Consider the following 25,367-nt stretch of genomic DNA (forward strand, 5'->3'; position numbering starts at 1 on the left):
TGGGAAAGGGCAGCACAAGGCAAACCTTTTTTTTTTTTTTTTTTTTTTTTTTTTTTTTTTTTTTTGAGACAGAGCCTCTCCCTCTCTCCCAGGCTGGAACTTAGTGGTGTGATCTCGGCTTACTGCAACCTCCACCTCTGGGGTTCAAGCGGTTCTCCTGACTCAGCCTCCTGAGTATCTGGGACTACAAGTGCCCGCCACCATGCCCGGCTAATTTTTGTATTTTAAGTAGAGACGGGGTTTCAACATGTTGGCCAGGCTGGTCTTGAATTCCTGACCTCAGGTGATCCACCCACCTCGGCCTCCCAAAGTGCTGGGATTACAGGCGCAAGGTAAACATTTTAAGAAAAGAATCACGTCCATGTAGAAGTTTCTGGTTAACTTGTAAAGATCATCAGTTGCATATGTTTAAAAAAATCACATCATTTACGTGCAGACATACATGCTAGGTAGGGCTTAATCATTTTATATGAGCAAAGTTAAAACAGCAAGAGAACAGATGTTCAGGGAAGCATTTCTCTGCTCTTATCCAATACTGACATCTAGTGGAACAAAGCAATGATAAAAAAATGAAATAGGATCATTGAAGATATTCTAGATTCTAGCTAGCTGCAAATTTGGTATTGGAAAAGTGGTCCCATGAAAACTCCATATTTTGTTGTCTTATTTTATGGCATCTTATATTAAATACTTTTGGATGTCTAGGTCTTTTTTTTTTTTTTACTAGTAAATGTCTGCATCAGTATTTAAAAGCATACATAGTGCTAATTTAAAAAGAGGTTTTTGTGTGTGTGTGTTCTCAGAACTGTATATATAAATTATGGGCACTGTAATGCATCATCAATACACATTACCAAGAATTGTGGCTTTATATGTTAATACGTATGACTAAATTAGAGAAGGCTGTGAAACATAATATAGGAAGTCATTTTCTATGGAGTCATGGATGCTCAATTTTAGCTTATCACTCCTTATTTGCACCCTCACTGTAAATATTCATTTTATGTCTGCAATAACTGAAAATATACTAATCCTGAAATATGGTGCTGCTGTGGTGCTTTAAGTGATAATTTTAAGGTCAATGGCTCTGGCCTCTGATCATCTAAGAAAATCTGAGACAACACAAATTTAAGATTAACATGGTGATTTTCTGGGACCTTTAAAAATTTATGTTTTCTAAAGGAATTCCCTCAGGTCTGACCCCAATAAGTTGCTAACTGCCGTGTCAGTACCTGTTCCTTTACTGTAGTACACCTGGGGAAAATAAAGGAAGGATGGATATTTTTCTCCTTCTAAGATATGATTGCTGTTTTATGCATTTCCTCTGAGGAACAAAAACAACAAAAAAAACACTTTTAAATCTTCAAAAACTCACAATTTCATGAAATGTATTATAACAAAGCAGCAATTTCACTTGAATATGACATCAGTCTCTTTCACCGTACTTTTTTATGCGGCAGGAACTATATTTATTAATTCCCTATAGGTATTCCTTTTATTTATCATATTTTTATTCATGTGTTTACCTGCTTTGTAATCAGTTTTCTTTTTACCTTTCTATATTTTAATTTGCTCACCTCATACCTGTTAACTTATAATATTGATTTCCTTTCATTTTCATGTTTCTCCTGTTAGAAATTTTGATTTCTCTTAATACCTATATAAGCAAATAATAGTATGCATAATATGTGATGGTTGATAATATGGCCTTTGGTGACATGAATAGAAGTGTCATATCTGAAAAAAGAGAGAGGATCGCCCAGTGATGCTCCTTTGATCAGCCTAAAGCTTGAATACTGTGTTTTGTTAAAGAAATCAGACTCAAGAAAAGACAACTTGTTCCAAGACTGGAATGATAAAATATTACCAAAGCCAAAAATAAGAAACCACTACAATTACTGCCACAGCAAGGAAAGACACCCATTTTCAAATACTTGAAGGGCCACTATGTTGACATTACTTAAGATTATTCTTTATGCCTCTGAGTGGTGAATTAATAGTAATTTGGTTATTAATGAGAGTAAATTTAGGTTAGAAAAAGGAGAAAACCTCTAATAAATAAAATCATTCTATAGTGAATTAAAAAATACACACACACACACACACACACACACACACACACGTAGATGTTTTACGTGGTGGCAAGGCTTGAGATGCATCCTGTAAGGATGGAAAGATGAAAAGACAAGACTTGCCTCTCAATTCATTCAACAAATTACAGAATATTGCCATCTTGCTTAATGAGTGAGTTTGAAGAAGTACCAAGTTCTCTATAACTATGTGTGTTTAAGAGAAATTGAATACGTTAGAAGATATCGGAGAGAGAATGATGTATAAGATAGAATCGTGCACTAGCTAAGTCAAATTAAGGAACATATAAAAATATATTTTCTGTTTTTCCAAACTCTAAATGCTCTATAAGTGTTAAACAATATAAGTTGTCTATGTTAGGTATTGTTAACTTGTAGTATAAGACTACTTTGATTTTTATCACCTTAGGGTTCCTTTTGCCTAGAAAGCAAATTGAGCTGACCTGGCTCATACTTACTCCCTTTTTTAGGCAAAAATTAACTTCTATCTTAGAATGTAAACGTTTGTACCAGTCATTCCCCATTTCCCTCTCTACCTTCTCATATGTTGAAATACTTCTTATTATCTATATGATTTGGCAAATTCTCTCTAGATAAGGTCTTAATTTTTTTTCCTATTTGATTACACACTACTGTCATCTGGATAATCTTGACTCTCTACAGGTAACTCTTTTTCAAGCCAGACATGAAAGGAGAATTTTGAAACCTTTAAAAGAGATGAGATGTATTCCATGCCTTTTAAGAACCCCTGACCTATCACAGCAGGCAAATATCTGGTTGTCAGGGAGACAGAGTAAGATAAAAGAATCCTGTACATACAGATTTTTTGCAACGGAAAACTTATAGCCTGTAGTGATCAAAGAACTAAAGAAAATTGTAAGAGAAATGCCACCATAGTCTCCTTACTTCTTTGTGACCCTGACCTGTAGGCAATCCCACTTTACAAAATGGTATATAGCTCAGAAAGCGCAAAGAGAATCAGCAGTGATATCTCTCTAATTGACTTTACCTACACATCTGACTGACTACCCTCCATTTTTGGGGGGAATGAACTTTAGTTTCACAATCAATAAAAATCCCAGCATTTGAAATAAATATAGAATAAATAGGATTACTTTCAGTGCTAAAAATGAATCATATTCTATGATAGACATACATTATTGTGAGGTTGAACTAATTTATTTCTTGCACAATAAATAGAAAACTTTGTGGCATTGCTTGGAGCCCATTTAATGGTTATGAACCTCTCTAAGGGGAAGAAATGATTGACTAAAGAGAATTTAGTTGAGCAGCTTCTTTCTCTTTAGGTCGTTTCTATAAGGGAAGATTGGTGGCACCAGAATGTTCAGGAAACAATTCATCTAATTGAGTTGTGCAGTAAGAACTGCAACTATAGAGAAATGAAATATGGTATACTCAATTGCTCTTCAGAGACTCAAGGGAGGAATTGGGGAGGGGGATAATTTTGCTTCTTTGTTTTTTGCCACTGAAGGAAATAAAACATATTTTATCCTCCAAAATATTTCTCTGATGTATTTTGAAATGTCTGCCACAGGGCCAGAAAATACAAGTGGCCTTGCAAAGCTGTCTTTTATGGGAGAAAAATCGCATCTGTAAAAAATTCCCATTAATGTAGACAGGTCTTTTCTATGCCTTTCCCAGACCTAGGAGCCAATGAGAGCCTGACCATTTTAAAAGTCTGAAAATAAATATCATCTATTTTCTCTGAGGGAGGTTTCATTTACATAACAAGTGGCTTTGCTAGCCAAGCCACTTCCTTTCTCCCTCTCATAACCTTTCTTGCCACTAAACGTGATTTACCAAGACAACCTGGTTTTGTCTATGCTCTGGGCCACGATTCTTTCTGTAACCTTGAGATGGTGATTAGATTCTGTAACTTATTGGGAAATTGGGTCTTCATTCTGAAGGCACCTGTGTATACACGTTAAATAATTTGTCTGCTTTTTCTCCTGTTAATCAATCTGCCTCATGTCAGTAATTTTTCAGCAAATCTTTTGTGGCCCAAGAGCCTGTATCTCCCACACTGAAAACACCTTTGCAAAGATTATGACAGTGAGGGAAGTCTAGCATGGCGGACTCCATCTTGCTTCTAGCCTCACAGGCTGGCAATCTTGGCTCATTCCCCAGCATAGCCCAAGATAACTATGGAATTTAGTTTATACTTTAACTTTGAACCAAGGATGATAGCAGTCCCTCCCTATAACTGATCCCCTCCTTGTTCCTGGGCCAAAACCATGTTTGCAAAACTAAAGAAAGGCCACGAGATTAGGATTATGATAGTGGCCTGAATTCTGCTAAAACGTAGGTAGTTTCTATAATCTCTTACTGCTCAGAAATCATGTGAACGGAGGTCACAAGATTTGTAACTTCCCTAATTGCTCCTACAGATAACATCACTATTGCAGAATCTAAGATTGGTCTTTTGAGATGTTTTTCACTCTAACCCCACCCAGATTTGTGGCATATGACTCAACCAGTCCTATGGCTCCTTGCCCAGAGATGGACTCAGCATGGGGGCACTATATTTTACACCCTTATGATGACATCCCCAACCAATCGGCAGCACCCATTTGCTAGTCCCTTGCCCACCAAACTATCCTTGGAAAACCTTAACCTCTGGGCCTTCAGGGAGACTGATCTGAGTAACAACTCTGTCTTCCACATGGCTAGCCTAGCGTCAGGTAAGCTCTTTACTGCAGTACCGTGGTCTCAGAGAATTGGTTTTGTCTGTGCGATGGGCAGGAAGAGCCCATTGGGCTATTATAGCACTACTTTCTCTGTTCTTACATTGCTGAAGTCCAGGTCACAAAAAACTAAATGAAATGTTAAGTGCCAAAGGATTTTCTCATTTCAAAGGGAAATAGCAATTTTTTGGCATAAATTATAAGAGAATAGCTGCCTGGGTTCTTCCAGGGCTCCTCATGCTTCCAGATAATGTTGAGTGGAAATGGATAGCTACGGTTATAGATATTTTGAGGAATTTGAAAAAATGATAGCTGCAGCAGGCAGAATTCTAAGATGCTCCCAATATTCCCGCCCCCAGTGACCTATACTCTGTGTGCAATGACTCTTCCATTCATTGTGTGAGAGGCCTGTAAATTAAATGACATCTTGCTCACATAAACTTATTAAGTTTTATGGAAAAATAAGTTGTGCAGATACAATTAGGGTCCCTAATCACTTGACATTGAGTTAATTAAGGAGATTTTACCTGAGAGGTGTGATCTAACCAGCAGACCCCTTAAAAGAAAGGGGTGATGCAGATGCTTTTCGTCCTGCCTTATAAGAAGTAAATTTGTCATCATAAGAGATTATGTGGCAAGTGGCAAGTGCTCAAGGGGTGCCTGTGGGAACTGAAACCTGGTATTTGGCAAGAGCTAACAAAATTGTCATAAGAGCCACAAGGAAGTAGTAACTACTGCAAAAGCAAACAAAACAAAACAAACACACAACAACAATACAAAACAAACAGCCAGAAGGAACTGGCTCTGCTAGGAACCAGTAAGGTTACAAAAGACTCCAAGACTCAGATTGGATCATAGCCCCACTCACACCTTGATTTCCGCCCAAAAGGCCCTGAGCAAAGGAACCAGTTGTGCCATATTATGACTCACTATAGCTGTGGTTTTGTCCCTCTTTACTTTTTATTCTTCTGTATTACTTCAATTTTTATAGTAAGCCTATATTATTTTTACCAACACAGTAAAGCCATCACTTTTAGGAAAATACATCCTTGAGTGATAAGGCTCTACAATCTCAATTATCTAGTAGGTCTTAATAGGCAATGGGAAGGAATACCGTCAATGAATGCAAATGATCCGAGGATGTAGGCTTATCTGAAACAGACTAGATTCTTTCTAAGACAAGCAGTTAGAAAACAGATTTATACCAGGCTGCACCAGGATGCACAGACACTAGGACCAAGCTCTTATAAACAGGTTTATGACACTAGGCTGAACAATAAAGATAAGATGTTCAGAACAAGCATCATTTTAATGAAAAAGCAGCTTTCCTAAAACTTAGTTTTATGATCAATATAGTAGTCAATTCTTGTCTGGGAAGAGATGTGGGAGAGTTTATGCATATCTCATCATCATTGACAAAAGGTTGCAACTCAATATTTTATATAAAAAAGCTTGCATTTGATGAACAAAAGTTGCCACTATAGGAGGCGAGAATGTCCCTGTTACAAAGGGAAAAACAATGAAATGTAGTAAGTTTTAGAACATAGATTTTAGTTTGGACAAAATTTCAACACCATTTGTTAGAAAATTAATAATATATATGCTTATAAGAAAGACAGAATTACTAGGCAAAAAGTGTTTGTAAACAAAAACATTTGAATGAAGAAAGATCCATTTTATATAACTTACCTTAAAAATATTTGTAACAAAACTATTTATTAGAAATGCACTTAATTTTTCTGTGGACAAGTTATTATTATACTTTAGTGTTTTGCAACTCTGCAAAATTTTCATAGTTATTAACGAATTGTCTTAAGAATCATGGTCATTATAGTAATGCCTGTATTTTAGTAGCAATTTTTGGAATAAATTTAGTAACCAAGATAAAAAGACAAACAAACAAAACAAAACAAAAAAGAATTGCAAGAAATGCTAGTGCTTCTAGACATAGGTTTTTAGTGATATTTCCCTAAAAAATTACAGAGGGTTTCATCAGATATTATAAATGCTGAAATAAAATATATGTGTCATACACATACAGTATAAATCATGACTATCGGCGAGGCCAATTATCTTTTCTAACATGCATTGTTGTACACGATAATTGGAAGTATACTCTTTCTAAACATATACTATGATTTACAGCAAGTATATGTGTGACTTTGAAAAATTATCTCCTTTGAAAAATTATCTCCTTTGAACTTCAAGTTCCCTATCTGTAGAATCAGTAAAACATATTTTTCTAAATTCTTTGCAAAACGTTCCAAACTTTACAATATATGTGAGTAAAAAGAAAAATAATGCATCAGAAATGAAAACAGTAAACCAACAGAAGATATTTGTTCTTTTAGTTGACAACAATTTTAAACATTTGTTCTTTTAGTTGACAACAATTTTAAACATCTTATATATTTCAGGCATTTCCTTTACTGATGGGGAAACAAACACAGATATGGAAAAGTGCCTCCAGGGGCTTAAAATATAGCAGGAGGAATCAGTTGTATTTTAAATATGAGAGCCATGTAAGTATCATAGATGCTTTGACAGAAATGTTGACATTTGGGGACAAAATAAAGCAGTGGTCAACTTTGCCTGAGGGACTCTAGGAGGCCTTTGTTGAGAAGCAAGGGAGAAAAAAATGTTAAAGAACATATAAGAATTCATGAAGATACTTATATAGGACAGGGAGTTCTATGCAGAAGGAGGAGAACCACAATACCATTGGTAGACATCGCAATGAATTTGCTGTACTTGGAATGTAGCTTGTGCATATGAGCATGCATGTATATGTGTGTGTGTGCAGAAGATAGTAATAGAAAATACACTGTTTGATTTTTATCTTTCTATCAATAGGACCAGAAATGGATTTAAGTAAGATGAACATGTTTCTATCTAAACGTCTAAATAGATTTCTTTCATTCCCCCATGAATAAAAAGATTATTTGGAGGAAAATAACGTGTGAGGCTGGGAAAATAGCCATTGCAGTGGCAAAAAGGAGTCAGGAAGAGGATTGTATGGCAAATTCATAGGTGGAGAAAGGAAAATTTTAACCTGAGTTCTGGAAAAATCAGCAACCAGCCTTTGTGCCCTATTTGGCAAGGGGACGTCAATAGGAATGGAAGCAGCGTTAGAAAAATCATAGATTTTTGCTTTAAGAAACTGGAAAGGAGAAAACATGAGTAGGCAGACTTTTGTTGGGAATAAAGAAAGAACTCAGCTTCAGACAGTGAGTTTGAAAAGTCTATGGCATGTGCAGTTAGAACTGTCTACAAGACTGTAGAAAAATCTGCAGTGGTTATGTTGATTTGGGGCTAAGTTACAGTTGATGAGACTGTTTAGGGAAACTAGGTAAGGTATTACAAAAGAAGGTGAAGACAAATATTTAGAAAAACAGAAACATAATATTTATAGAAACAACAGCATTCACGTGTTGTTTCTTTAACTAGGTACATTAGTGTGGCTAAAAATAGCATTATTTTAAACTTAAACTGAGGCATATATGTTTGGCTATGTAAAATATTCCCAATTTTATTATCATTTTGTTCTTAAGAGTTATTCAAAAATTAACCACATGATGGTGCTATGCTACCAAATCATATGACGTGAACTCATTTGTTAATGAGTGAAAAAAGAAAGAGTTTTACTGATTAACGGGTAAGTATAAAGTATAAATGCTCAGTAAGACCAATTGGTACCTTAGCCTATTTGTTAAAAGGCTCCTTGTGAAGAGTAAGATCATTTATCTCATAAGTTTTTAAGGAAAAAGAAAAATTCTGCTTTGGACTTAATGTGATCACACAGTTATGTTAATTTGAAATAAACTAATATTGCCAAGTAACATCAAAATGGTAAGCACTGTTTTTAATTCCAAAAAAGCTTTACTTTAAAAAAAATAAATAGGAAATCACTTCACCACTCTTCTTTTTAAACGGTTTCTAAGAGAAACTTTTGTAGAAATGATAGAGAACTGTTTGAAAAATTATACAAGATATTAAATTATTATTTTGGATAACTTAAGTATTCACTTAATTATTTTAATTATTTAAATTTTGCAATCACTTTGGAGAAAATTCAAGTGCTTCTATAACCATATTTAGATTTTGAGTCCTGGAAAACTTTTAATTCATGTAACTTACTATCCATATTTATATATAAGTAGTATATATTTTATTCCCATTTATTCAGTAGCAAATAAACACTAGTGACTAAACACAAATTTCATTTAGGTTCTCACTAAGAATGAAGCCATTGAATTTTAAAACTCTTATTCTGTCATTGTAAATGTAGCTCACCTCCTAATTTCTAGACAATTTGAATTTTTTAAAAAACTTTATTCTGATTTTATTAGTGTTTTATTGCTATAATACCCAACACCATATAGGACAAGTTTTTTTTTTTTTTTTTTTTTTTATAGTTTTCTCAGAGTGGTAGGATGTGAGGGTGGAATAAAAGCAGTTTTTATTTTGTTTTGTTTTGTTTTACCAATATCTCATGCCTTGGAGCAATTTATAAAGCTTCATAATGTTCCTCTGAATTCAAAGTGTCGCAGTGAAATGGCATTCTGTCACAGGGCTCATAAAGCGAATCAAAGTTAAGGTTAATAAAATAAATAAAAATGCCTTTCTTCAGTCTTCTCAGTTCATCTAAACCTGACCATCATTTTTGTTTCCTCAAGCCCTCCCAGGAAATAGACAGAGGAGAAAATAGTGAAAGAAAAGCAAATAAAAGATTTTGAAGATAAAACGGTAATAACAATATGTGCTTCAGATCATTAGCATTTTAATGTATTCTTAAGTGCGTTAAAAAAAGAAAAACTCTGAAAACAAAGCATATCATGCCTCATTCCTCTATTGCAGTTCAAAATCTGTTAGCTAAAAAATTAAAATAACTGGTGTTTAAAAAAGGACTACATATTCAAATGTAGAATATATATTTGGGACTTTCTAAATGCATTTAGTATACTTAGAATGTAATTTCTGTATGAATCTGATTTTATAGCAGAATTCTTATATTGCAATATTGAAGGGAAAGCCTTAACAAATAATTTAAGATCATTCTGGATCTGCAACACTACTGTTGATGTTTACATACACAGTTATTGAGATACACCTAATTCTCTAAGATTCCTAATGATAATTGCAAGATAAAGTTTTCTGAGAACTTATTGAATATATGCTTGAGTATAGTACTATTTTACAGCCTTTACCCAAAATCATTCTGTACTTAAAAAATGGTTGTAGTGTTTCAATTGATTTTGAATTTTTATGGGCTTTATTCAATGAGATATTTTCTCACATTTTTATTAAGTCATACTATCATGTTTAATTGAGTAACGCATCTATGTACATGTGTGCGTATAAACACAATACACGATACAGTATACACAATAGATAGGTGGATAGTTTTTAAGTTTCATTACAAAAATGTCCTCCTGAGTTATTTTTTAAAGATTCAATAGATGTAGGGTGCAGGCTACAATTTTCTTTCTAATAGAACACTAGGTTAGCATAGGAGATTGCCTCTAGTGGATCCATATTTAGAGATGAAAGCAAATTACAACACTGAAAGAAAATCTATGTGTTTTATTAGGCTCTGAAGTCCTCAAATGCTTGGTGTAATTTACCAGATGATGATAATATTTATACAAATATGTTTTGGCTGTTCCTTTAAAATTTATTTAGAATCTCACAATCTCTCACTATCTCTGTTGCTATACCATCACGTTCCACATTTCTATCTATCTGTTTCCCGGCTTACTTCTATGGTCTCTTAACTGAGCTATCGCTCTCATTATTTCCTAGTTATTATTCTCTTAAGACAACCAGAGTCACTTGGGTCTACAAGAGTAAGTTGAGGCCAGGTGTGGTGGCTCATGCCTGTAATCCCAGCACTTTGGGAGGCCAAGGCGGGTAGATCACCTGAGGTCAGGAGTTCAAGACCAGCCTGACCAACATGGTGAAACCCCGTCTCTACTAAAAATACAAAAAATTAACTAGGCGTGTTGGCAGGCACCTGTAATCCCAGCTACTTGGGAGGCTGAGGCAGGATAATCGCTTGAACCCAGGAGACAGAGGTTGCAGTGAGCTGAGATCCCCCCATTGTACTCCAGCCTGGGCAACAAGAGCAAAACTCCATATCAAAATAAATAAATAAAAATAAATAAAAGAGTAAAAGTGATCTAGATCTACACTCACATGGGCTCTCTATATCACGATCTGTTAATAATTCAACATCTTTGCCTGGTCTACAAGGCTCTCCCTGGCGAGCCCGTCATCTCTGGCCAAGGCCCTTTTCCTTCACTGCATTCCAGCCTCACTGGCCTTCTTGCCTAGTACGCTCCCAATTCAGAGATTTTGAAATTGCTGCTCAAACTTTTAGGAACTCACATCACCCAAATACCACATGGTCAGGTTTTTGCTCATATTCTCTTCTAATAGAGAAGTCTTTTTTTATTTTTGACCTCACTGTAAGATACCCTACACCCTCCATATGCCTTTTACCCCTTCACCCTGCTTTTAGTCTTTCTAGCTTGAATTCATCACTGCTGAAAGTGATTTCTAATTTGCTTGTTTATCTTCTGATGTCCTCAGTTGAATGGAAGCTGTATGGATGCAGGGAGTGTGTCTGTTGAGTTCACTGCCCTGTCTCCACAGTGGAGTCTGAAAAACAGTGGCTACTTCCAAAATACCTGTTGAATGAAGTAGTGAAAGTTATGGACATTGAGCTTTATTTAAATAATGAATTTCGGGCCAGTAAAATGGACTACAATAATTTATCCACCGCAGGAGAAAAGAGAAGAATGTGTGTGTGTGTGTGTGTGTGTGTGTGTGTGTGTGTGAGTTAATTTGCAGATATACTTTCAAGATTATCTACCAGAATGTGTGTGTGTGTGTGTTTATTTGCAGATATACTTTCAAGATTATCTACTTTATCTAAATCTATTTTAATAAAGGTATTATATAATTTTGCATATCTCAATTTTAATCCAGTTAAGAACTATAAAAATTCTAAAAAAAATTAAACACAATAATACAAAAAATAAATAACATGACTGATTCTCTGTAGATCTTTCATAATGAAAAAGGCAGATATGTTCTTACTGCTTTATGATAGTTGAACTTATATAACTGAATGATTACTTTCAAAGATCAATATGTTTTGATATAGTAAGATAAAGGACTATTGTTAAACCATCCCTTTTTCAATTGTGTTAAAAATAAATAAGAATGACATACATTTTTCTAGATTAACACCTAGACATTGATTACTTATTGGTATAGATGGTAAATATGTGTAAATAAAAATGAAAACATAAACATAAAACTATGTGTGTGAATATAAAATATAGTTATAACACTTAAATATAAATAAGTATATAAACATAAATATATATAGTGTATATCTAGAATTGAATCTTTTGTACCTTAATTTTACTTTGGAAGTATACTTAATTTTATATTTAAATATTATGACTTCTTAATTTAAAATAGTTTTTATATTATTAATTATTTTTGTTCCATTTGAATAGATGTTTGTAACCCATTTAAATGTGATTTCTTTGTTGGAGACCTTCTTAGGGAAAAAATTAAGTGAGAAGACTTTACATTGATTTGGGACTAAAAGAAAAAGAGAAAAACAAACTAAATAACAATAAAGGAGTAAAGTTGATAAGAATTTGACATATTTTTCTAACTGTACTTTGCAAATGTAACATAAATGCTTAATTTAATAGAGTGGGATCATGTGGGTTAAATTAATTTCTAGACTAAGCGTAATTTTTGCACAATAGTAGAAATAAAAATATGATAATCTATTTGAAAAATGTGTTTCTTTTTATGAGTATTTGCATTACCATATATATTGCTTCCTTGTTAAAATTCAGAGTTCCTGAGCAAATATGGGAGGGGCAGACTGATTAATGGAACTAAATGCAAAGTATTTATTCTAGTTAAAATAATTACAATGAGTAAATGAGTATTGTATACTGCAGTTTGGAGTATATTCTTCAAAATTCTTCAAAATAGAGTGTTTTGTAGAAGGGGAGAAAATGGCTGAATTAAATGAACTTCACTTTTCTGCCTTTACTTTGCTATTGGAAATTCCTATAATTTGCCTCACTATTATGGAAAAAATCAGCACACCTTAAATGCCAATATAATTTTTCTTTCTCACATTAACAGACTCCTTCATGTCACCACCCGACTAAAGACAAAACTACATACATTGTAAATAATAATTTCTTCCTAATATTTCAACTAACTTTGCCCTATACAATCCTCTTTGGCTCTAATCAATATGTCATCACTAAACAGCTTCCCAGCACTGTCTTTTTCTCTCTCCATTTCTTGGTAATTCTTTTTCACTTTCCTCCTTATAGCTCTCTCACATCCATTACTGGCCTTTCACATTTCTTCTACTTCTCAGGTGATTAGAGCTTACACACATCAGTATGCCTCCACTGTGGTATCAACCAACATTGTGGTGAATTAGATATTTATATCTTCAGAAGAGCCATAAAAAAGCTCAATATCAAGACTGGTGGGGTTAGAGTTACTTCTCATCTTGTTTTTAAATTAATCTTTTGTTTATATTTATAGTAATAAAAAATTAGGTTACAATTAAACTCTGATAAGAATCTTTTTAAATGATGTCATCAAATTATCAGGCCTAATTGTTCAACATAAAATATATAAGAGTTGAACCACAGAGTAATAGCACCTGTAGAAGTAAATACTCAGCATCACTAGGTCTTTTTTTTTTAATTTAAAATACAGTTGACTATTGAGCAACACGGGTTTGGACTGTGCAGGGCCACTTACATGTAGATTTTCCTCTGCCTCTGCCATCCCTGAGACAGCAATACCAGCCCCTCCTCTTCCTCCTTCTCAGCCTACTCAATGTGAAGATGATGAGGATGAAGACCTTTATGATGATCCACTAAAACTTAACAAATAGTAAATATGTTTCCTTTTCCTTATGATTTTCTTAATAACATCTTCTCCTCTCTAGCTTACTTTATTGTAAGAATACAGTATATATGGCCAGGTGTGATGGCTTACACCTGTAATCCCAGCACTTTGGGAGGCCGAGGCAGGTGGATCACGAGGTCAGGAGCTTGAGACCAGCCTGACCAACATGGTGAAATCCTGTTTCTACTAAAAATACTAAAACTAGCTGGGTGTGGTGGTGCACATCTGTAATCCCAGCTACTTAGGAGTCTGAGGCAGGAGAATCCCTTGAAACTGGGATGCAGAGGTTGCAGCGAGTCGACATCTCACCACTGCACTCCAGCCTGGGTGACAGAGCGCAACTCCATCTCAAAAAAAAAAAAAAAAAGAATACAGTATATACTATGTATAATGTACAAAATATGTGTCAAATGTTTATGTGATTGGTAAAGCTTCTGGTCAAGAGTAAGCTATTAGTACTGAAATCTTGGAGGATCCAAAAGACACATGCAGATTTTTGACTGCATGGAGTATCAGTATCCCAACTCCCACATTGTTCAAGGGTCAACTCTATTGCTAACTGAAAGAAAATTAAAATTACTTGTCCTTTCTAATATTTATTTTTTATCTTCTTTAATTATTATTTAGTAGTCAACTGTCCAAACATTTGTCTATATACCTTTTTCAATTTGATGACTCCCTCTTGTGTATCCTCATCTGTGACGATGTCAAACAAATTTCCCCCATCTCCTGGAACAATATTGTATTCAATTTCTGCATTTTGTCCAAAATCAGGATCCACAGCTCTTATTCTTCCAATAGCTGAGCCAATAGGGGAAGACTCAGGAACTTTCAGGTGGAAGATGCCTGATAAGACATATAAAATTTGAATTGACAGTGGGGTTAGTAAGAGATATAGTAAGATTAAAAGGCTTGAAAAATAGAGTCTACTGAAAGTAAATCACATTTAGAACATTATAGTGCAAAATGAAAAGGCAATTTGCTGTCAAGTTAAGGATTATGATTAGGAGTAATAACTTCACTTTTCTCTTCAATATGTGCTGCTCTAGAATTTTAACTGGGCATTATAAATAGTAGAGAATGCTAAAGTAAAATTATTAGCAGGACTTGTTTTACACACTTACATGGCATAAAAGTGTACCACATATCAAATGGGAGGGTGGGACTATTCATGAAATTAATTGGTACTGATACTACAGGTTGCAAGACATAGATAAAAAGTTATAGATACATAGACAGATGATAGATAGATAGATAGGTGATAGATATATAGATATAGAAAGTTGAGGTTATATTTCCTAAAACTAATGACTTCAATAAGTATACATGATTAAACTAAAAATAACCTGTAAAATGATAATCTGTATAATCAAAATTCTAGTCGATGATAGATTGAAATATAGTATATTATAGACTAAGATTCAGCTTATGTTTAGTAAATTTTAACTTGTCACCTTTCTATGTACTTTTACTGATATTTTAAATCATAAATTTCTGTCTCCCGAAGTTTTTTAATAGCATTAAGAAAGATAAAAAAGTAAAATGCTTATTTTTACCACCAGGTGGAGCATTTATATTACTATGAAATTTATACTGAATCAGCAAAACTTAGATAAAACATTTCAAAATCATGGAAAATTGTCATACTCTACAAAAAAATAAAAACATAGACATTATTTTAAGGTTTTGTAGAATTTTTAGAAGTCTGAGACACAAGATCAAGATATAGTGCATGCTCTTTTACTGACATTTCATTAAAGCAAATATTAATGGATTTAACAACAGTCTGTTCAAATTAAAATGAGGAAAGGAAATGAGAGAAAATAAAAATTAAGAAACAAAACTAAACACAAAAATCTAAAGTTTCCATTTTGATATTGGAGTTCCACTTTCAATTTCTCTTACTGGATTTAGAATGGCTCTTTCCCATGGGTAAATCAACCATGGTGATTCATTCGTTTTAGAATTTTAGTTACATTTATGGAAAATAAATTAAGAAGTTACTATAAATGTCTGTTGCATAGGGAAGTTCATTAAAAAATCATGTTACAATATTACAGTTATTTTCTCCAGGAAGGTGTGAGAAAAAAATCAATCACATCTTGTAGAGATTCTGCCAGATATTTTCTTTTTGATTTCCAATTATTTTTTGGGGTCCTGTAGTTCTTTCACAATCAGTTTCAAAACTTGGTAATTTCATTAGCATGGGCAGCAGTTAAATCTCCCTTCTTCCCTCCTTCCCCCAGAAAATGATATCTACCATTTATCTTGAATATGCAGATCAGCCGTATTTAAATCCAACATATTATCTCCATGGAACATATATGTGATTTGGTCTCAAGACAGCTAAATACTCAACTAAAGTTTGTTTATTTTACATATAAGAAAAAATGATACTTTACAGTGGTCCATAAAATTATATTTAAATAATTAGCTTAGTTAATTCATAGTATATCTGCCTTAAAAGAGGGTATGAGGAGTCTTTCTAAAAAATGCACTTAAAAGTTTAAATAAATAAAAAAATAAACATTATAGACCTAACAACAACAACAACAAAAAACTCCTTCCAAGTCACAATGCTAAAGTGTTACATAGATATTATGAAGAAATCTCAGTTAAGGAAAGTCACATTAATTGATCAAAGTAACAACTTCTCATAGGCTAGGATTATTGTTTTATTTTTATTTCCTAAGCACTTAACATAGTAGCTGTCATTTAGGGATGTTTAATGTTTGCTGAACTTAAAGTAGTGATTGAACTTGAGGCAATCAAATCAAAGAAGAAAAACAAAAGAATGGGTTACATTGCATTCCTATTTTCTACCAGAAGGATAAAGCCAGATATTCAAGAGGAATCTATCTGATTTCAAATAGCCTTGATTACATAAGCAGAATCTATCATGGCTTTTGGAACTACTTTCTTTAGAGCATAAATATTTCTTAATAGATAAATTAAACCCTGATCCTAGTGAGGCACTGTGAGATATTAGGAAATATGAAGGTCCCTGAACTTCTGTTTAATGAGGCAAGAAAGCATGTGACAAAGTTATTACAGTTGTACTAAACTTAAGGACAAATTCCAAAGAAAAAGGACAAGGCACAGAATGTGTAATTTTTCATTTTCCTTTTTTTTCTAAAATGTCCATTAAATGGAAATATGATTTATCAGAAACTGTGTTTGTATCTTTTGCCTCTTGTTGTGTGATTGTGATGAAGAATCTGAGGAACATCGAAAGCTTTGAATTCACAGTACGATTAGTCGTAGTCCAAACTCGTGGCTCATAAATGAGTGTTAGAAAAAGTCTAAATTTTTTTTCTAACAAAAGAGAGAAATGGAGGTCGATGTTGAATAGCGTACTAGAAATCCTTCTTGATTAGGACATTTAGTAGGAAACTTAGGGGTGAACATTATCAAAGAAATAACTGAACAAGTGTTCAGAGAGCTAGGGAGCCGTCAAGTATAGTGGATTTCAAACTTCAAATGTGGCCAGCAGTGGGAGTGGTAAGGGTGAAACAGTGAGAGTCATAAGGAGAGGAGTAGTATGAGAATTTTAGGAACACATGTACATCTCACTTAAAGGGCTGGGGACATTTCTGCTTATTCCATCCAATCCATTCAATGAGAGCCAAATCAAGTTACATATTAGGTTTATGAGTTAGCTTTACGTTTACATTTGGATGGTTAAAAGCAAAAGTAAAGGAAATTACACATCGGTGAAAATGATAGAGCCTGGAGTCCTCTCTAACGGATTATGGCTAGTGAAGGTGAAGAGTTTAGCCAGAGTTGAAGTCCTCCAATATGAGGGGTGGGGTGGGGGGGGAATGAAGCACTGAATGGTATTCCAAAGGGCATCGGATAATTCAAACTGCAGATGAAAGAGCCCCCTTTTCAAGACAATATGCTGAGATATGAACTTTATGTCTTGTAAAAGAACATTTTATGGGGCTAGTAACAATAAATGTAAAGACAGCTATTCTTTGTAGTATTCTATCAATTTAAGTTAAATAGGGTGTTTTGTTTTAAGTTGTCAGCATAGAGAATGCCAACAAATTCCATTTTTATCTAATGGCATTGAAAAACTTGTGATAAATTGGAATGATAGCATTGTCCAATAATGATGGATTTACTAGCATTCCACTAACATGCACCCCTTCAAAATTAAGATAAAAGTAAAGCAATGATTCGCCACTTCTTATTTTTTTGTGTGTGTTAAGTTTTAGTGCATGTGAAATGCAAATATACAGAGCAATGGATTTTCTACTCTACATAGCAGACATATATTTTAGTAAGGTGGAAGACACGTTCATTAAGACAAGTGTTTCTTAATAAAATATTACAGCTGGTAATAAAGTCTGCAGAATATGGAACAAGTCAGAGAAACTATGCATTTGTCATGTCAGATTGTTTAGGTTCTGTCGGTTTATTTCCAATGACTTGACATTTTATCATTTCTGGAATCTCAACAGCAATAAAGCTGAGGTCATTCAGATTAATTCAAAACTGTGAAGTAATCTTCAGCTATGCCAAAGTTGGATCGTTCATGATGTACTGTGTAATTACACTGCCATCGTCTTCCAGGCGTTCTACTTTTGATGCATATGAAACATCTTAATGGCACTACCTGTACCACACAAATTGAGAAATAAAACAGGTGACAAGAGATTGTCCACAGTCAATAAAAATATATATTTACATATTCATCAAATGTACCTATTATGCTTAGCCAAAATCTTCATTTTCCCATGGAAAAGGAGGAAATTGCATGCAGTGAACTAATTATAATGATCATATTCTTAAATATAATATTCCCTGTTCCAAGAGTAGAAAAAAATCAGGTAGTTATAAGCTAAGTAAGTATCCTCTCAGTAATTATGTCATTTGAAAAGATACTGATTAGGACTTAAACCGTGTGTCGGGCGGGGAGAGGAGGGACAGGTAGGGGACATGCATTGCTATTTAAAAAAAAAGGATGTAAAATATATCTACCCTCCTTTTTTGTTTATTGCAGGAAATTTCCAGATACTGATGAAAACACCAAAATAAATATATTTACTTTACTTTACTTACTATAAAATATAAATGAAGATCTTTACTTAAAGATTATAGGACTTGAACAAATATATTAAGTGAATGACTTTAAAAATACCACAACATTCAATGACACCAATAGCAAGTTAAAAAGAAGATAAAATAATCCATTACAAACTCACTTTTGAAGTACATTTTATTTTATCTTTATGGAACAATAATTCTAAAGTTACTAAAAAAAAAAGGAAGTCAATGTTTAACCGCAAATAAGTTACCTAAATACAAGTAACTAATGTGAATATAATTCATATTTAATAATAGAAGAATACTAGAAATATTGGAGGGCTTAAGAACACATTATTTCAAATTGATGAAAATGTTAAACATTTTTAAAAACTCAAAAACATACACTTGAGACCAACTAAATACACTATGATTTGAAATATTACATTTCAATTTAAACTTCAAAAAAAATATAGCACTGAACTATTGATTCAGTAATTGAATTCAAACATTAAACTGTTCAAATGATCCTGCATAGTTTTTGTGTGTGAGTGATTTACCTTCTAATGGCTTAGAAATAAAATTTTGTTGTATCAATATTTTATTTTTTTAATTGCTTAAATATATATCACACAAAATTATTTCACCTTACTTAAACAACACGAAAAGGAAATACAAGTAAACAACATATTGTGTGAGTAAAAAGGAACTTTATAGAAATTGTGTACCTGTAGCTCTGTGACCCTCGGCAAAATATTTTAAACATCTCTCTTTTCCTGATCTTTTAAAATCTCCCTCTTTTCCTGATCTGTAAAATTAGTATAACAATATCTACTTTATAAATTTGTTTTTGAAAGTCACTTATACAAAAGTGCATGAAACTCATTCAGTATTATTTATTATTGCTAGTTAACTTTATAATATTTGTATAGTCTATATGTTTTATAATTTTTCCTATCAGAATGGCAATAGCCAATAGGAAACTCTCTATAGAGGTGTGGAGATGAAAGAAAGACAGATCTTAAAAGAGTTCTGAAAAGTCATTTTAATTTTAATTGAAATATTTTCCCATATCTTTAAAATTGGAGGACTCAGGAAGAAAAAAATATTTTTTTTTTTTTTTTTTTTTTTTTGAGACAGAGTCTCGCTCTGTCGCCCAGGCTGGAGTGCAGTGGCGCAATCTTGGCTCACTGCAAGCTCCGCCTCCCAGGTTCATGCCATTCTCCTGCCTCAGCCTCCCGAGTAGCTGGGACTACAGGCGCCCGCCACCACGCCTGGCTAATTTTTTGTATTTTTAGTAGAGACGGGGTTTCACTGTGTTAGCCAGGATGGTCTCGATCTCCTGACCTCATGATCCGCCCACCTTGGCCTCCCAAAGTGCTGTGATTACAGGCGTGAGCCACCACGCCCGGCCGAAAAAAATGTTTTGGTGGTGGAAGAACATTTTATGCCCTCTATTTCCTTAAAAGCCTGAGGCTATATTTTCAATATGCCCAAATTAAAGTAATAGAAACATTGTCCATAAGGAAGAATTATCCTGATAACAAAGCTGGGTTCAAGCTGGATTTTAGTCAAGTGTACTAAACACACAGTGAATGGAATCTCTCAGTAATTACAGAAACATCCACTGCTGCTCATTCCCAGGACGAGGCTAGGATGGGCATAGTTTTTTAAGTGTCAAGTATTTGGCACTAGAGCTTCACTTTATTGGTTAAATTACTTCACTTTTGAGATGTTATAATTGCCCATTCTAGATTTTAACTAACCATATACATGAATAAGAATTGCCGTGCACACAATATCCATCATATGAATGAATTAAGATTTATATATTTTCTGTAACAATAGCAATATTTCTTGTCTCCGAACAATGAGAAATTTATTCCTGTAAACTTTTTTCTAGTTCTGAGCAGCTAAATGCAATAGAAAATTTAAAGCTCGATATTAAATTGTCTTTCAAAAATTATCTTTGCATAGCAGATTAATTGCTGAATTTTCCTGTATCTCAGATTATTGATACTCGATTCAACTACAATTTTTAGTGGTCTCCTTCATGGAATGACAAGGAAAAACACACAAACAAAAAGACAAGTGTTTTTCTTGATGGCGTTTATGGTCTAGTGGGAGAGAAGTCAATTAAACAATCACACAAAAAAGTAAAATAGCAGAAAAAACACCAGTGCTCTAAAGGAAAGTCACACAATTCTATTCAATGTTTAAACTGAGACTCTGAGCTGAGACAACATAGCACTGGGGTCTGTGAGGTCAGCTAATAGAAAACATTCCAAACAGAAGTAACCATATGACAAAGGTGACATGATCATAGCTTCCTGTCTTACCAGTTTGTTCAATAATTCCCACTGGGACCTATCATCTCTAATGTCAGAAGCACCTCTAGTATATTGACCTATGGCCTATATAGCTTGGCCATGTCCTTTTGTTGCTGCAATTTGGCAAACCCTAACTCTTGATGATGATAATTATCTTCCCTCTGAAGGAGGAGGGATGGTTTACTGAGGAAAACCATAGAGAAGAAGCTAGATATTACTATAAATTATGATCGTTAACTTTGAATGCCCCTTCAGAATTGCTTCAAAAGCACACAGATTTGCAAAGGTAACTGACTGCCATTCTCTGTGACTTCTATTTTGAGCTGATCTACTGTCCTCAAATATCTGCTTAATTACTCACTTTACTACTTCCCTTCTCAGTTGGTGGCCTTGCCTTGTAGTTCACAGAAAAAAACAAAATGATGTTGCATAGGAGATTGCTCAGCTTCCCCAACCTTCAAAGGATCCTACATCAGTGTGACTCACAGTTTGAACAATCATAATAGGTAAGATGTAATATAAACTTTTTTTTTATTTGTCTCTCACTGTTCCTTTAGACTTTCTTCTGTCGGAGTATGCTTTGTCTTTTCTTGGATGAAAACAATGGTGAGTAAATGATGTTTCTTCTCACTATTAAGTAATAGTCCTATGTTCACTTTAATTCAAAAAACCTAGATTTGGAAGTTAGACATTTCCAATAAATCATATTAACTAGCACACCAATCCATATGCAAAATGAAGACTTCTCCCCTTGGCCACCCCACCCACCTCCAAGCCAATTAGAGCCAGCAGCAGATGGGGAATTGGATTGGGATCTGGATGGATTAGCAGGCTTTCTCTGTCCAAATTTGTAAATTTTTCTTCACCATCTCCTTTCCTGGGGTGTTTTCACCTTACCATTGGAGGCAGCAAAGCTAGGGGACTGGACTGTTCTTACTTGATGATGTGGTTTTTGCTTCTCTGGAGCTGCACAGTGCACTTGGGGGCCGCTCTTGGAAGTTTCTCTTGCAGCAGCCTCCACACCAACGGCATTGCCTCTGCTTTGACGGAATATGACCTCAGCCTTCAGATTTCAGGTGACCCACTCCACAGGCAGATTCGCGCTTCAAGGAGAATCTCTTTGGCAGGACTTAACATAATGTTGGGTTGGTTTTCCCTTCTGCTTACTCATTTCTTGCCATTCCTTTTGTTGCCATACAATTACTTTCCCAAACACAGCCTTGTTCTCTTTTCCTTTCTCTGCTGTTTTCAGGAGATTTTAACTTTCCTCAGCATGAGACAGGTATCAGTCCATTAATTTCCCTCATTTTCTGGGAAAATATATTAGAGTTTATTGTTTGTCTTAGCTGAATGGAAGGCCGCATTCACCAAACTTGAGAGGAGTAGGAAGGACAATCCTACCACTTACTTTTAGTAGATAGGCACTACACATGGCTTTCTCCAAAGAAATCTCTGCACATAATTTTCCCTCTACTTCACACTCTAAAAAACATGCTTTAAAAGACTAACAAAATATTGCCTGGGCGCGGTGACTCAAGTCTGTAATCCCAGCACTTTGGGAAGCCAAGACGGGCCAATCACTTGAGCTCAGGAGTTCGAGACTACCTGGCCAACATGGTAAAACTCTGTCTCTGCTGAAAAGACAAAAATTAGCCGGGTGTGGTAGTGTGTGCCTGTAATTCCAGTTACTTGGGAGCTGAGGCGGGATAATCGCTTGAGCCAGCGAGGCAGAAGTTTGCAGTGAGCTGAGATCGTGCCACTGCACACCAGCCTGGGGGACAGAGTGAGACTCTATCTAAAAAAAAAAAAAAAAAAAAAAGACTAACAAAATACCTTACTATGACTGAAAGCTACAAGAGTCTAAAAAGCATCCTGATATTTCCATTGTAAATTCTGATCTGAGACCATACTCTGCTACGTAGTGCATACTTCAATATTAACCTCTTGTTATAGCTGTAAGCATTCTTTCAATTGAAGTGTCCTTCATCTCCACTTTTTCTTCTTAAACTCCAGCAATTTGTACACATTGTACTATTTTTAGAGAATCTGTTTTCTCTGCACTCAATACTTTCTTCTCAATAGAGGTATTCCTGATGAGACACAAACTGCTCATATATGAGCATCTTAACAAAAATTCTCCCTTGTCTCAAATCTGTTTCTAGTTACCCCCATCATTTTCTTTTCCCTTTCCAACAGAACTTTTCCAAGAGAATCACTGTTACCCGTGCCTACTTAACAACCACTCCATGGGCAGCCTTACCCTGCTGACTGAACCCATCATTGTGTAGTAAAGTTTCCCCTGAGATATAGTGACTTCCTTGCCACTAAAATCCAGTGGCAATTTCTTAGCAGTGTTCAACACTCTTAGCTATTCCCTGTTTTCTGAAGCACATCTCTTCTGAGACTCTACAATTGTGGTTTTCTGGCACTCTACTATCATAGTTTCCTCCCACCTTGCAGCTCTCTCCTTGCCAGATTCCTTTGTGGAAATTCTTAGAAAAGATCTGGATAAGTGATTCTCAAACTTGGTTGCATTTTGGTATCATCTGGAAAGTTAAACAGTTTTTTAAATGCTTTAGCCCAGGGACCATCCAAAGAGATTCTGTTTAGTTGTTCTGAGTTTAGAGCTGCATTTATTAAATTCTCTCCTGTTCTACTTTACAAATGTGGTCAAGAAACATTTTTGCAGGCTATGTTTATTCAGTCTTTCCTTTTCCTAGGTAACTTCATCTCTCCCTTTTGCTTCATTTACTATCATTATGCTAAACATTCTTTTTATTTTAACTCCAGTCTATATTCAGCTTTTGAGGTTTCATACTATACTTGGCAAAATATCATCTTATTCCAAAACATTACTTGGATATCTCCAAGGTGTCTCAGTTTTGACATATTTAAACATGAGATCATAGACTTGCCATGCCTAGATGAAGAGTCTCCTACTAGTCACTCTCTCAGCAAGCAGTATTTCTACCTCTCCAGTTCCATGAACTGGAATCTGCTTCCTAGTAGCAAATCCATTGCTATTGTTGATTATTATACCGCCTAAAATCACTCAAATCTGTTGACACACTACCATTTTTCACAATGGCCCTGGTCACCACCATCACAGACTAAACAACTCACACTGCTTTTCTGTTACTGCAGATGCCTGCTAACTGGTCTTCCCACATTATTCTCCTCCCCTGGCCTGAGATGTCTTTTCATTCTGCACAGCAAAGATAGAGAGGTCATTGCCATCACTCCTAGGTAAAAACTCATTGCCTTCTTTCATGTAGCCAGGAAATTGCCCTTTTAGAAAATCCAACTGTCTCAATATGAAGGAAAGGAAGAAAATTTTAAATAGAAATTATTCTTTAAGTGGAATAGACACTTAGTAACAGCAGTCACTTATATAGTGCTTTCTCTTTTCCAGGCACTTTTCTAAGCACATTTCCATTATTAACTAATTTTATCTTCACATCAAGACTATGAGATACCTGCTATTATTGTAACTTCCAGTCAGTTATATCCTGGTAAATATTTTAGAACTATATTGGGATAGGGAGAAAAAATAGGTATAAGCCCTAATTTTCAGGGTCTGTTCATTGCTGTGGTGTAAGAGCTCCCACCATGACCTGTATCAAGCTACTATTGTGATGTCTTGAACACAGAGTTGAGAAGAAATAGGCACAATTGGTTCTGCAGATCTGGTAGAACCTACTGTTAGTCTACAAATGAGCAAGTTGGGGGCTAACGGCCATGAGGTGAGTCAAGCAAGTAGTATCTCTGATTGAAAACATAGTTCCTCATTTTGTCTGCTCACTTCTGTTGACTTGGTTGTGCTGCCTGAAAGTCAACCAAATACAGACAATATTTGGTTGATCCATAAGATATTTTAAAATTCAGATAATTCAAAATTCTTAATTTTAGCTAGACTGAGTGATGCAAATTTCAATTAACTGAGGGTTGAGTGGATTGGGCACACTTGGGGAAAGTTTCCCTTTTTAGTGATTAGAGAGAAAAATCCATGAAAACATCCAGAAAAGGGGCATTCGGAGATGTGACAAGGTTCTAGAAGGGGATGGGGCACTAAACATAAAATAATTCTGCTACTGCACCCAAGAAAGAAAGGAAAACTTATTACATCTCTTTCTGTTTTTCTAATTCTTCCTTTCTTCGTACAAAGCTCACAACATTAAAGTACGAATTATTACTTTTAATACTATAGTTCTACTTATTATGTTTAATAAATGCATATCTGC

At 34.7% G+C, this 25,367-nt stretch overlaps 1 protein-coding gene across 2 annotated transcripts in view; it reads right to left on the reverse strand.

Moving 5' to 3' along the window:
- The window catches only part of CDH12 (cadherin 12), a 466,101-nt gene that overhangs the window by 61,313 nt on the left and 379,421 nt on the right, over window positions 1-25,367 (reverse strand). For both annotated transcript variants that reach the window (XM_030813934.1, XM_030813935.1), the window contains one exon: window positions 14,424-14,611. In XM_030813934.1, the coding sequence (XP_030669794.1) occupies window positions 14,424-14,611 (188 nt within the window). The remainder of the gene's footprint in view (window positions 1-14,423; window positions 14,612-25,367) is intronic.

The sequence above is a fragment of the Nomascus leucogenys genome, chromosome 6, assembly GCF_006542625.1.
Source record: "Nomascus leucogenys isolate Asia chromosome 6, Asia_NLE_v1, whole genome shotgun sequence".
Lineage (NCBI taxonomy): Eukaryota > Metazoa > Chordata > Mammalia > Primates > Hylobatidae > Nomascus > Nomascus leucogenys.